Here is a 15,307-nt window from a genome sequence, read left to right as displayed (position 1 = left end):
AGCAAGTTTTCTTTTGTTGGCAGAGAGGTACAGTTATGACTGCTCAGAATGGTAAGAAGCTCTTCCAAATCAGCTTGACTGAAATCACTCAAAGCCTCTGTCAGTGCATCCTTCTCAGTGGGGCTAATGTAGTTGAAAAATGCCTCCATTAGATTGCAGGTATAAGAAGATATGGAAAGAGCTTCATAAAGAAATGGTGGAGCAAGCTGAACAGGTAAGTATTGAAATCTCTGCCACCCAAAGGCCAAGATTCGGGCAACAGCTTTCCACTCTAGTTCTTGATAAGCGTGATGCAAAGTGGGGATTTTATATGTGGCTCCACACGTTCTTGTTTCTTAAAAAGTGCCCCAGAAGTCAGTAAGACAGTCCATAACAAGCCCATGCCCAACTCCGTTCTCCAACTGTCCATTTTCCAGCACACGCTCAAATGTTATATTAGCATATAGTATGTTCTCATCTGAAAATGTCTGAATCATGTCAGACACACAATGAACTTTGCGAATAGAAATGGTTTGCTTCTCAGCTATATTCTCAGCATTGTCATAGAAAGATGCAGATGAAGTATTTGGGGAGGCATGGTTTGACATTACTTCTGGATTTATGACATCAGGTACTGATGATGGGCTCTCGGATGAAGCAGCTGAGTTGCTATTTGTGGGTGTATGTTCGGAAGGTTGCACTTCAGTTACAGGTTCACCAACAATCTCTATCATATTATGCAATGTTCTGCAATCTGTGTTATCACCAGCAGAGCTGGAAATTACTTGCTCAAAAGTAGATTCATCTTTCTGATTTTCTTTGTCTTCAATCACTTCAATATCATTTTCTGATTCCTGTTGTTCAGGGGCAGGTTGATAAATCAAAGTGTCACAGAGAACATCCAAGGACAAGTTTCCATCATCACCAAGGAAAATAACTTCTTGATCAAATGTTGAAGTGGTGGTAACATGGTAAAATTGCAGTCATTAATGGACTGGAAGTAAAAGGCCTATGGGAGCTATGGGAGGAAGATATGGGAGATAGATCCTGCTGGGCGGGTGCCAATGCTGTCTCAAATCTCTCAGGTGATTTGGCCTGTTTTGCTGAATCATTACTTTTTTTGGGTTTTGAACAAATGTATAACCTGAGTAATTTATGATAAGTTGTATCATACAACCTGCCAACTGTGAGAGTTGCATCTAACTGCTCCTCTGAGCCCATAATACATAAAGAGAAGTCAAAGTCTTCAACTCTTCCTTTAGATGATTTCCCCTTAGGAAAGAATATTTGCTTCCCATCTTCTAAAATTTTGTTCACAGTATCATCTTTACTGACAATGAGCTCTCTTGTGCCCCCACCAGTTGGTCGTCTAACTTGTTTAAAGTTACCATTTTGATACACCATCCAACCCAGTTCTATTTTTCTTGTTTTTCGTTCAGCATTCTTGTTCCCTTTACCAACTGCTCGGCGAGGATTACTTTGTGAACCTGCTGTTGCTGGGTGCAAGCTTGAAAGTTTCATTTTTGATCGCAGACGTTCTATGAGTTTCCTTTTCCTTTCCTCATTGTTTGAAGCTGCTGAAGATGAATCTGTCCAATTTCTTGCATATACACGGTCTCCAAAATGAGGAATATATTTTGAAAGTGTGTCATCATCCATCAATCTGACAACATCCAGGTCCACCTGTCCAAAGAAAAAAGTATATATATATATATATATCGAAGTGAAGGTAGGGCAATTGTGATCAATACTAGGGCTGGTATAACTGTTCAAACTATTTCAATTTCTTGGGCATCAAGTAGGTGTTTATTGGTTAGTTTTGTTGAAACTGTTGTTGTAATATATAATATAAGTGTGCTAATAAGAAAGACAATTATTAATGCTGATGAGCCCAGAATGAGAGCGAAACACGTGTCGTGTACTCTTTGCATTTATTTGACAGTAAACTATTTCAACCATTCTATGATTTGCTCCTCACAAACTGAGGGCACCGTGGCGGATGTTAGCAGATCGCTGGCCAACCACAAGCGTTACCTGGTAGGTAACCACCCATACAATCAGATTGTGACACAGACTTTGAATGCCGTGAATATATATATATATATATATATATATATATATATATATATATATATATATATATATATAGCATCAATCAATGTACTGCATAGCATAGTAACCTAAGGTATACCAAGCCATTGTACAAAAGTTAAAAGTATTCCATGTGAATTTTATAAAATAATAGTTTGGTGGTATTCCACTAAGCAAAACTACACTGAGTAAAAACTACAAAATGCACATCTGGAACATGGATTTAGGTAAAAAGTTCCACTTAGAATGCTACTGATAGAGTAATCAAAATAATTAAGCAATCTTGGTACAGTACAAGGAATACCACCAATAAATTGTAAAGTCTGGACATAAACCAAAACATTTATTTACATCAAAATCACACTGGGTTACTTTAACAGGAGTTTAGTGCAGGCCTTATGACAACAGGAAACAGAAACTTACAGTATCTGCAAACACCAGCTACCTAGATGTACTCCTAGTTGTGTATGCCAGGCATGTGTATGTCATGTGTATGTCATATACCATATTCTTTTTTGACATCATGGTCTGGTTTAAAAATAAATAAATAAAAAGGAAATTGTACCATACATAACACCTACTACCATGTTCAATTTAGAGAAAATATTTGGACAGTCCCACAGTTTTTGTTGTTTATACTATGCACACCAGCAAACTGGATTTGAACTTAAACAATGACAAATTGACAAAAGCTAACTATTTTAATGTCAATTGAACTGGAAGCTACAGTCCTTTTCGTAAAAACTTTCTCAGTGTTAGGGGTTCAAACGATAGATAAACATTGAAGTAATTTATTGTGCTGCTGTGCTCAGCAGTGGCATCAATGAACACAAGGATACCAGTTCCATTGGCAGTTATACACACCTAAGTCATAACAGAACCCACACCATGCTGAACAGCTGATGATTTGCTTGTAGAAGGTATTGTTTGTGCCTTCTACACACTTTGCTTTCTGGTACAGGTTCTTTGTTATTTTTTCATATGACACCAGGAATCTGACTACAGATTTTTAACATACTCTTTGTTGTCTGTTGTCTGCCTTTTTCCTATATTTTTTATATTCTGATTGTGAGGCATATCACACGTTTACATGTGGTGAAGCCTACGTGGTTGTGATTTAAGTAGGTGGCTTGTCTCCATTGCTGATGTGAATGACTGCAGAAATATACAGATTATCTGCTTACATCCAGGCAAAAGTTAGAACAATAAAGGTGAAGAGCAGCACCAGGGAAGATAGATGGAAAGGGGCTGATAATATCTATTGGTCGTATATGCTACATTAGATATAGTTGACTGGAAAGGATCATTAATCAAATAATACATATGATGACTTTATTTTTATTATTGTTATTAATAATAATAATAATAATAACATTATCTTTATATAAAATGTCTTTATCATTCCTCTCATACAGCTGTCAAGCTTTGCCTGACAAACCTTTCCAGGGATCTTTCACATATCCTAGCTTGGGCTGCATATGCATTTTGTTCTGTATCACTCACCGTTTTGTAGAGATTTGAACTTTTGTTCGACTTTTTTCCTCCCATAAGAAGCAAACTTAGAGAACGTTGAGACAATATAATTTCCATCTAATGTTTTTTTCAAAATTCTTTGCAGCCTTTGAGATATCACGACTCCAGACTGTAAAAGCTATCGCACATCATATGCGTCTGGCGGGTGACACTTTGCGTTCTAAAATTCGAAATCATGGCGTTCAATGAAGGAACGCACTACTGCCCCAGTTTGCCGTCCATAGACGGAACTGACAGTAGTTATGACTTTCAGCACATGATTTTCAGCACTGTTCAAATCTTTAATGAGCTATTCACCATATTTCCCATAATAGATTTACGGTAAATTCATTTAAGTATAGCCGTCACTTAGCTAGTTAACTTAATAAAAATCGAACGTAAAGTATGGAGATATTTGAAAATTGACCTTGTCTTGTGCCATTTGGTGTAGGTTCTCCTCCGGTATCCCTCTTTCTTTAAGTGCAATGATGAACGGATCCATGGTGTGGCTGAATGAATAAAAACGCAGTCTCTGTTAGCCGCTGCAGTTTGTCAGAATGCAAACCAAAGCAGACATGCAACAGTTCATCTAATTACTTTGCAAAACTGCATGATGCAAATAGACTTACATTTCTGTACGTATCACAGGAGGTTTCAAGTTAGTATCGTTGTCATCAGATACTGTGATTTATGATAGCAAGCCCGCCAGGAGCAAAGGTTAAGTTTCGTTTCTTCGAGATCGCGATAAAATTATTCCGTTATCTCGTGAAAACAATTTAAAAAAAAAAAGATATAGCATGTCCTCTCTCGGCTTCCGTAGTATTATTGTTTTATAACGTAAAAAAAAAAAAAATTACTTGAAAATGCCACCATGACCAAAGCACTGCTTGAGGCATTTGCCTTGAGGCTAGGCCTGGATGCGACAATATTTTTTAACGCATTAAACAAGCCACATTATTCAGTACTTTCCCAGGCTTAATATATATATTCAGATACACACATATATGTATATATACAGTATATATATTCACACACACAGTATACTGTATATACCCTCGTCAGCTAGTTTATTAGTTACACCTCTCTAGTACCAGTTCTTAATGGCATAAATTCAGCATGGTGCTGGAAACATTCCTCAGGGATCTTGGTCCATATTGGGATGACAACATCACACAGTTGCTGCAGATTTGTCAGCTGCACACCCATGATGTGAATCTCCTGTTCCACCACATCCCAAAGGTGCTCTGTAGGATTGAGATCTGGTGGCTGTGGAGGCCATTTGAGTACAGTGAACTAATTTTAATGTTCAAGAAACCAGTATGAGATGATCTGAGCTTTGTGACATAGTGTGTTATCCTGCTGGAAGGAGCCATCATAAAATGATGAACATGGTCAGCAACAATACTGAGGTAGGCTGTGGTATTTAATTGATGCTCAGTTGGTACTCAGGGACCCAAAGTGTGCCAAGGAAATATCCCCCACACCATTACACTACCACCACCAGCCTGAACTGCTGATACAAGGCAGGATGGACCCATGTTCATTGTTGTGACACACCAAATTCTGACCCTACCATCCAAATGTCATAGCAGAAATTGAGACTCATCAGACCAGGCAATGTTTTTCCAATCCTCTGTTCTTTAATTTTGGTGAGCATGTGCAAATTGTAGCCTCAGATGCCTGTTCTTAGATGACAGGAATGGCATCTGTTGTGATCTCCTGCTGCTATAGCCCATCTGCTTCAAGTTTGGCATATGTGCATTGAGAGTTGCTCTTCTGCACACCTTGGTTGTAACATAGTTTTTTGAGCTACTGTTGCCTTTCTATCAGCTTGAACCAGTCTGACCATTCTCCTCTGACCTCTGGCATCAATAAGGCATTCATGCCCAGAGAACTGCTGCTCACTTGATATTTTCCCTTTTTCTGACCATTCTCTGTAAACTCTAGAGATGGTTGTGTTTGAAAATCCCAGTAGATCAGCAGTTTTTGAAATACTCAGACCAGCCCATCTGGCACTGACAACCATACCACATTCAAAGTGACATTTAAATTTCCTTTCTTCCCCATTCTGATGCTTGGTTTGAACTTCAGCAGGTCATCTTGTCAATGTCTACATGTTTAAATGCATTGAGTTGCTACCATATGACTGGCTGATTAGATATTTGTGTTAACAAGCACTTGAACAGGTATACCTAATAAAGTGGCCACTGAGTGTATTTATATGGTTAGTGTGTATATGTATTTTTGTTTTGTCTGGTCTCTTATTTCTTTTGCATTTGCGCTTGTAAACATAGCATGATATGTAATGTATAGCTGGAAGTACATGACTACAAGATGACTTTCTTGCACATAACTTCTTAGCCTCCACCCCAAGTTTTGTTTCTTGGAATTTGTTTACTATAATATACAAGAAAATAGAAAGAAGGCCCTGCGTAAGGACAATCTACCTAAAACGGAAAGATGATACTTTGCTAGGAACAGGAAGGAGCTGGAGTACATAATAAGGAGGAAATCTTCAAACTCAGGTAACTTTTTATACTTTTATTCAAGGTTGAAGCCACCATTAAAGGGTGCTCTCTTTCACAAGATAATGAGTAAAAAACATGTGCCACCAAGCCATAGGCTATATTGATTTGAGGGTATCTGACAGAAGTTAAGTAAAACAATTTCTTTTCCACAGTGTTTCAAGAACTGGGAACATAACTGAACAAACAGTGTGGAGAGAGAGGTAAGGAGTACATCAAATAAATTAATTTGTGTTTCTGTAAAATAAAGGGGAATTCAAAATTAGTCCAAAAATATGAATAAATATTTGTTTTTTAGTTAAATATTCCCATGAACAGAAGTTATAAAATTCTGCGTCCTAGTCACATCATCTAACACTCATCAGAAATAATTACTTTATATCATTTGTAGAATTATCAGATTGGTCCTCTCCTATTTAAGGTTTAATATGAGGCATCAGATATTTGGAATTGGGGCAGATTTGTTGTCTTGACAGTGCAACTTTTTGCTAATATAACACACGTGTCTATCATTTTACAGATACAGTTTAGGTGATAGGCAACCTTGCAAGAAGCTTAATATTATAGAGTGGAGACCTTAGATGTCATATATACAGTATCAACACCCAGACAGACAGCATCTCCTAAATTTCAGGTAGTAAGAATGAAAGGGTGATTTTTTTTTTCTTAGCAATCTTATATGGATCCTCTGTATCACCCAACTCCTTATTATCCCTTACACTAAAACACCAATGAATTTCTTCACCAATCCCACACATTCTTTCCAGTCACCCAACAACAACTTATTTCAAAACTCTGGCAGGCATATGCTTAAAATATGTGCATTTTCTACATCTGCTCTTTAATATTCTAACCAACTGACTTATTGTCTTCACCGTGTCCATTTCTCCATTTTTATTTCAACTAACTACTTTATGTACTCCTATATTCCTATGACCACTCCCTTTCTATAGATGTGTGTGCCTCATACTACTCTACTAAGTGTTCTAAATGTTTTCATTTCCTCAGTTATTCCACATAACTTTCATTCACTCTCTTTCTATTCAGTAGCTCCACCAATTTTTACAATATTCTTAGTTGCAGTCTACATAACTCTTTTCGGACATTACTTCTTGTTTATCTCTGTTTTTCCACCAAGAAATGGATCACATCTAGGAACATTATAAATAATAAACAAAGCTGCAGTGTCTTGTAGATAAAGGCAGCACATCGCTCATGCTTTGAGCCTTTCATTTTGGAGTTCTTGGAGCTCATTTTCTTATGGTGAGATGCCCTTCCTGATGTCAAACTACTTACTTGCCTTTTATGAAATGTAGAGTAAAGCAGCTTTGACAGATGATTAATATTTATACTTTCTACAGAATGAATCTTTAGCCTATAAAAAATGACCCACTTGTCGATTTTAGAACTCAGCTAAAGTCACCTTCTAGGATCTATTTTCTTTATGCTGTATTGGAATCACTTGTCTAAAAAGAAAGATTTTGTGTAAGAATACCCACCTGAATTATACAAATATAAGCAGGACAGTGTTCACATGGAAAAAATTGCATTTAAAGGACTACACAAAACTCAAGGTCAAAATTTAATCAAAAGTAATTATATTTGATAGCTGGGCTCAAATCTATACTCAATAATAAATATGTGACCATCTTTACACACAGTTTCTTTTGCAGGATAAAAGTTAGGAAAACACAGAAGTGTTAGCAGTAGTCATAAACTGGTGCAGAAGAAACATGACTCTAACTTAAACCAAGGCCACATGGATCATCTGTGTATTTGGAATGAAAAATAAAACACTTAAGAAGGCATTAAAACTAAATTTGATCTGATGTCAAACCACGTACAGTATTATTATCGTATGCATGCTGAGGTCATTAATGAGCGCACTTCAAGGGATGCAGTTAAACTTAATGAGCCAAACATTTTAACAATACATTTTATATTATTCTCAGGCTGTTTGATAGAAACATTTATTCCAAATGCTTCATCGTCTCCTCACCTATTAAGTAAATAAATCTAACAAGTAGGCAAAGTTAATCATACAAGTAGTTAATATTCTGAATCCAACTTCCACCATCCTGGGTTTAAAACAAATTCGGTACAGTTACCTATTCCAATTTTTACTTTTAAATGTAAGTATTTATAAATAAAGCAATTTAATTGAGTGAACACATTATATTATAATTAATGACTTTACTGTGTCCTTTATTTTAATTATACATATCAGATTGTTAAACAGGAACAGAGTATGGAGCTCTTTTGTCTCATAATTGTAGCTACCAGGGTTTATTTTCAGTACTGTTCACTGCATTGATCATTCCCATTTGAACCTGGATTATTTCTGGGCAATCTTGTTACCTCTCAATTAGATAAAAAGTGGGTGGCTGGGGGTGGGGGCTCCGGCCGGGACGTCCCGGGTGAACCAGAAGAGGGCTTATGCCCGCCTCAGACCACGTGGGGGCGACCACCCTGGTTGCTATGGGGACCATGGGTTCAGAGCTTTGAAGCTCAACCCCGTAGGGCCCGTGGTCACCGCCAGGGGGCGCCTTGGAAGCCCTGAACATCAGCACTTCCACCAACCCGGAATTGCTGGGGGGAAGAGGAGCAGGGACACCCGGAGTGATTCCGGGGATGCAGCCAGCACTTCCGCCACACTGGGGCACGTCGGTCGAAGATTGCCTGAACACACTGGAGCACATCCGGGGGAATATAAAAGGGGCCGCCTCCCTTCATATTGTGACTTGAGTCGGGTGAAAGAGGACAAGGTCTCTGGAGGCGGCCTGAAGGAAGTGAAAGCATTTGACTGTGTGGCCAGGACTTTGGGGACTTTTTGGGGTTTGAGCACTCTTTTGTAAATAGGTTATGTATAATAAACGTGTGTGGGGTGATTACAACTTGTCTGCCTGTTTGTGTCCGGGTCAAGTTCCACAAGGCATACAGCTAAGCTACACAACAAGTGCCAGAGAAAGCAACTCCTCTGTGTCTACTAGGCTAGAAAATGGTTTTCTTCCGTTAATGGTGAAAAGTCAAGAAATGAGATCTTGTAATAAGCAGGATCCAATCAGGGAATGGTTACATACCAATCAAATCAGGATTAGAGTCTGCGTTTTCAAAACTTTTTGTTTTTACCCATCCACACCACAATGCTGAGCTGATGTTTTCAGAAATATATGGCTCTGGGAGCATTTTCAAAACCCTCCTTGTTTGGACAATGGAGGCAAATGTGTACAAAAGACAAAAACTGTGATTAATGTCTGCAGTTTTAAATGAAAACATAGTAGTGTGGACACAGCCTTAGTCTCATGGTTTGGTACCCTGCAGCTAGTGTGCATATTTCTACAAAGTTGCAAACATGGGTGCGTGTCTATCAAAGTGTTTGTTTTTTTTTGTGGGCAGATGATTATAGCTGAAATTCACATCCATTTATGCACTTAGTATGGACACAATGCTTTACCAAACCAAAGCATATATGAGTGGTTAGAGCTCTTCAGATATTGTAGGACAAGTGAGAAGAATGCAAAGCATTTGTGTCATCCATCAACAACAAGCACTGATGAGAAGTGAAAAGAAACTACTTTTGTGTTATTGTTCTTCCCAACATTATTGAGTATTGACATGGTAATTTGCCTTATGAGGAATTGCTGTTCTTCAGGAAATGACAAAATGAAATAAATAATGCGTAACTAGCTTTGTAAGGAAACAAAAGTTTTTTTGTTTTTTTTTCAGAAGACATTTAGCTTGTCTCCCTTTCTTCTTGTACAATTGCTGGCTAATGGTGCATAAAAGTAATAGTTTCAGTCACTTAAAGTTTCCTACAAACAAACTTTTTTGACTTGAACACTTTGTGCCAAAATATTTTCTAAAATAAATACCACTACATTTCCAATGCACATACAAAAGCAGCAAGAAAAATACAGATATGACATTGGAAATCTATTCAGTAACATCAGTTGCCATTGTGTGTGTTGTACTGTATTTGTTTGAAATATGTTGGCATGTGTAAAATATCAATGTTAGTTATGACTGAGAATATTAATTTAGCTGTCTGCCATTTTAGGGGGCATTTATGAACTTATGTGCCCTATTACAACTAAATCTGTAGTGTGAAGTATACATTTTTCTTGCCTCTTTTGAAAGAACAAAAGGGCCAAAGTGCCAAACACAAACTATTAAACAGAAAAGGTACTTTTTTAAAGTTTTGGGGGTATAGTAGTTGTAGTTTCATTGTATGTACTTGGAGATAATAGATTTCATTTACATTTTTTTTCATTGTTAGAATGTACAATGGCTGTAATGGTTCTGCTATGGTGTAGATCTAGATATGGTCAGAAAGAAATACAATAGAAGGAGATCTTAATCAGAGTAGTAAATGAATGTAAGACAAAGGGAGACACACTTTCCCCCTAGTATGTTGCACATCCTGTTCTTTGTGAACAATCCTAAATCATTTTCCAGATATTGCAACTAAGCATTAGAATCATCATCTCTGTTACACCAGTGAAAAACATTACAACTGTCACTGGACTTGATCATCGTGCCAGTTAAAATTTGCCCCAGCGTTGTATTAAAACCTAGCCCTCACATTCATAAGTCAAGGTTGAACAGTTATTGTATAATAAGAATCATTGTGGGAGCAGAAATAGCAAAATACAAGGTGCATACAAGGCAGTGAAATTGGTGTATTAATTATTATCATACTGATGTGGCTGTATTGACTTTTTAAAAATGATAGAGCAGTCTGAGCTCCTGGTGGCTTTTTATGACAGTTCACCATGACCTAGACATTATTGCGACTGAACTGCCATCACTCGAACTCTTGTATAAGGCTCGCTGTGTGGGAAGGGTCAAAAACATTGTCAAGGACAAAACTCATCCTGGAAATTCTTTGTTTGAGCTCCTCCCGTCAGGAAGATGCTTTACGTCAATCCCTGTATGCACAAACAGACTAAAAAATAACTTTTTCCCATTTGCAATAAACTTTCTGAACTCTGAATCTCCTCAGTCTGAGATCATTTTTAATTGAACATGTGCAATAAGCTATATTGGTAATGTGCAATATACTGATGTAATACAATATTTAATATGTAATGTACTATTCATTAACAGGTGCAATAACAATTTATGCTGCTGTACTTTGAGCAATAATAATTTGCTCTGGTTACTTGATCACTTAATACTGTATACGACATATTTGGAATTATTTGGCTTTTCTTTAAATGCACCTTGGGGCTGTCACAAAAAGTAATTTCGTTGTGTTACATAATGACAATAAAGTGCTTGAACTTGAACATATTTCAGCAGTATGCTGAAATCATTATGAAATACACTTGGTTTTGAGAAAGAAAAAAAAATATTCTGTTTCCTCTTGGGTGGCACGGTGGCGCAGTGGGTAGTGCTGCTGCCTCACAGTTGGGAGATCTGGGGACCTGGGTTCGCTTCCCGGGTCCTCCCTGCGTGGAGTTTGCATGTTCTCCCCGTGTCTGCGTGGGTTTCCTCCCACAGTCCAAAGACATGCAGTGTGTGTGCTTGGTGTTTGTGTGTGTCCTGCGGTGGGTTGGCACCCTGCCCGGGATTGGTTCCTGCCTTGTGCCCTGGGATTGGCTCCAGCAGACCCCCGTGACCCTGTGTTTGGATTCAGCAGGATGGATGGATGGATGGATATTTCCACTTGAAATATAAGGTACACACTTGTTGCTGCTTCAACTCATTTTCTCTACCTGCTCTTTTGCAAGTTCTGTCCACTCTCGGGTTTTTAGCCACAGGAGCTTTTCACCTTGAACTTGCTGACTGAACGGGTATTTCACAATCATCACTGAGTTGTGCCATGCCAGTTATATGGGATGGTATTATCCACTTGTCATCCATACAGTGGTGTGAAAAACTATTTGCCCCCTTCCTGATTTCTTATTCTTTTGCATGTTTGTCACACAAAATGTTTCTGATCATCAAACACATTTAACCATTAGTCAAATATAACACAAGTAAACACAAAATGCAGTTTGTAAATGGTGGTTTTTATTATTTAGGGAGAAAAAAAAATCCAAACCTACATGGCCCTGTGTGAAAAAGTAATTGCCCCCTGAACCTAATAACTGGTTGGGCCACCCTTAGCAGCAATAACTGCAATCAAGCGTTTGCGATAACTTGCAATGAGTCTTTTACAGCGCTCTGGAGGAATTTTGGCCCACTCATCTTTGCAAAATTGTTGTAATTCAGCTTTATTTGAGGGTTTTCTAGCATGAACCGCCTTTTTAAGGTCATGCCATAGCATCTCAATTGGATTCAGGTCAGGACTTTGACTAGGCCACTCCAAAGTCTTCATTTTGTTTTTCTTCAGCCATTCAGAGGTGGATTTACTGGTGTGTTTTGGGTCATTGTCCTGTTGCAGCACCCAAGATCGCTTCAGCTTGAGTTGACGAACAGATGGCCAGACATTTTCCTTCAGGATTTTTTGGTAGACAGTAGAATTCATGGTTCCATCTATCACAGCAAGCCTTCCAGGTCCTGAAGCAGCAAAACAACCCCAGACCATCACACTACCACCACCATATTTTACTGTTGGTATGATGTTCTTTTTCTGAAATGCTGTGTTCCTTTTACGCCAGATGTAACGGGACATTTGCCTTCCAAAAAGTTCAACTTTTGTCTCATCAGTCCACAAGGTATTTTCCCAAAAGTCTTGGCAATCATTGAGATGTTTCTTAGCAAAATTGAGACGAGCCCTAATGTTCTTTTTGCTTAACAGTGGTTTGCGTCTTGGAAATCTGCCATGCAGGCCGTTTTTGCCCAGTCTCTTTCTTATGGTGGAGTCATGAACACTGACCTTAATTGAGGCAAGTGAGGCCTGCAGTTCTTTAGACGTTGTCCTGGGGTCTTTTGTGACCTCTCGGATGAGTCGTCTCTGCGCTCTTGGGGTAATTTTGGTCGGCCGGCCACTCCTGGGAAGGTTCACCACTGTTCCATGTTTTTGCCATTTGTGGATAATGGCTCTCACTGTGGTTCGCTGGAGTCCCAAAGCTTTAGAAATGGCTTTATAACCTTTACCAGACTGATAGATCTCAATTACTTCTGTTCTCATTTGTTCCTGAATTTCTTTGGATCTTGGCATGATGTCTAGCTTTTGAGGTGCTTTTGGTCTACTTCTCTGTGTCAGGCAGCTCCTATTTAAGTGATTTCTTGATTGAAACAGGTGTGGCAGTAATCAGGCCTGGGGTGGCTACGGAAATTGAACTCAGGTGTGATACACCACAGTTAGGTTATTTTTTAACAAGGGGGCAATTACTTTTTCACACAGGGCCATGTAGGTTTGGATTTTTTTTCTCCCTAAATAATAAAAACCATCATTTAAAAACTGCATTTTGTGTTTACTTGTGTTATATTTGACTAATGGTTAAATGTGTTTGATGATCAGAAACATTTTGTGTGACAAACATGCAAAAGAATAAGAAATCAGGAAGGGGGCAAATAGTTTTTCACACCACTGTATATAAAGATTTCCTTAGACTGTGGTTGAACTGGGAGAAATCAAAGCACAATTCGCAGCAAGGTCCTGTTTTCCAAATGTAATTGGAGATGGCTATTGCAACAGCGCTGGACAAGTTACATCAGCCAGGGGTGAATCACCAAAATAATGAGCTGGCATTACATCATCTATAGCAGGAGCACCTATAAAAATGACAACTCTGCACTGTCGCATGTGCTTTTTCCAACTAGTACGGCAAAAGGCAAGCAGTCCTTTTAAGCATTGTGAGTCACCTATAAAAACGCCTTCAAAGAATGAATTTGCTTATGTAAATAGAAAGCATTTCCACTTTATTAATGTGCTGCTCTTTAGTCCACAGAAAGTGTGTCTCATTGTCGTAATTGTTCTTTGAATTTGTAGTTTCAGATTTAAAATGAAAGTGGCTACTGAATGATCTGTTTCATTTGTAGTCAAAAATTGTGATTAATTCAAAAACATGATAGATAGATAGATAGATAGATAGATAGATAGATAGATAGATAGATAGATAGATAGATAGATAGATAGATAGATAGATAGATAGATAGAACTTCATTTGTTCTCCGGGTGAAATTAACTTTTTACAGAGGCTATTTAAATAAATAAATACATAAATAGATAGATAAATAAAAAATATACACACACCAGAAAGAGTAAAAGGAAAGAAAATTTAAAAGAAAAAAAAGATTGGAAATTCCAGAATCACTAATTAATCAATTTGACTTGGAGATGCCATTAAAGTTAAGGCCGTGTCACATTAAAAATATTGTCAAGCAATTTTCAGTTTCAGACTTTATTTACATAATCTTAATGAATCGGAGTCAGTTGTGTAGTCTGACATACACAGCGACAGCAAGAAAATCTAACAGGTTTGATTTTATCTTAAGTTGAAGGGGCAGGCTTGTGTGTGTGTGTGATATCTAACTACCAATGTGCACTCACATAGAAGTACAATGTATAAAATGCAGCTATGAGGAATAATGAACACAGGTAGTTTGGACCTGTTTTGACTAACGGAAGAGAGACGTTTAGGTCTGATGCCTCATATCTTATGTACCACAACAAAATAAGCAAGAAAGAGAAAAAAAAGGGATAGAGATTATGGCTGAACTTATCATACCTACAAAACCATCGCTCTGGCATCAGCTCCATCAGGCAGCACATTATTGGCTGTCAGAAAAAGGGGCAAACTCATTACACTCTAAAAGTGAGAACCTGTGCTCGAAAGTCATCAAACAGTCACCTAATCTGACATACCCTACAATTTCTTGTTGTGTAATAGGACATGCTCAGGCGACTAGATCAGTAATCAAGTTTGCCATCCCCTCCGACTAGAAGCTATGTAATGTTACATCGACAAGCTTCACAGTAATTTTTGGTTGTACGTTTTGTAGTTGTTTAAGAACCAATGCAATTTTAAAAAATGACAAAAATATTATTTGCTATGATTACACTATTAAAATTAAAGGAACATACAAAAAATGAATGTTTAAACTTATTACTCTTTCCATAAGCATGCACCCAATTTTTGCACTCTTTTTTATACTAAAATGTTATAAAGACCAACCACACACTTGGGCCAATTTTAGGATTGCCAGTTTACCTAACCTGTATGTCTTTGGACTGTGGGAGGAAACCCACTCAGACACAGGAACAACATGTAGATGGGTGCTGGGACACGAACCCTGGTCTTCTAACT

At 38.0% G+C, this 15,307-nt stretch overlaps 1 protein-coding gene across 1 annotated transcript; it reads right to left on the bottom strand.

The window, feature by feature from the left end:
- Window positions 1-924: 924 nt before the first annotated feature.
- Window positions 925-4,289, bottom strand: LOC114654448 (uncharacterized). Its single transcript, XM_051927790.1, has 3 exons — window positions 4,212-4,289; window positions 4,010-4,091; window positions 925-1,662 (listed from the first exon to the last, which is right to left on the bottom strand). The coding sequence occupies exons 2-3, from the start codon at window positions 4,082-4,084 to the stop codon at window positions 925-927; spliced, it is 813 nt and encodes a 270-aa protein (XP_051783750.1). The 5' UTR covers window positions 4,085-4,091; window positions 4,212-4,289.
- Window positions 4,290-15,307: the final 11,018 nt, after the last annotated feature.

This window comes from Erpetoichthys calabaricus, chromosome 5 (genome assembly GCF_900747795.2).
Source record: "Erpetoichthys calabaricus chromosome 5, fErpCal1.3, whole genome shotgun sequence".
NCBI classification, from domain to species: Eukaryota; Metazoa; Chordata; class Cladistia; order Polypteriformes; family Polypteridae; genus Erpetoichthys; species Erpetoichthys calabaricus.
This window is presented reverse-complemented; position numbering and strand designations above follow the sequence as displayed.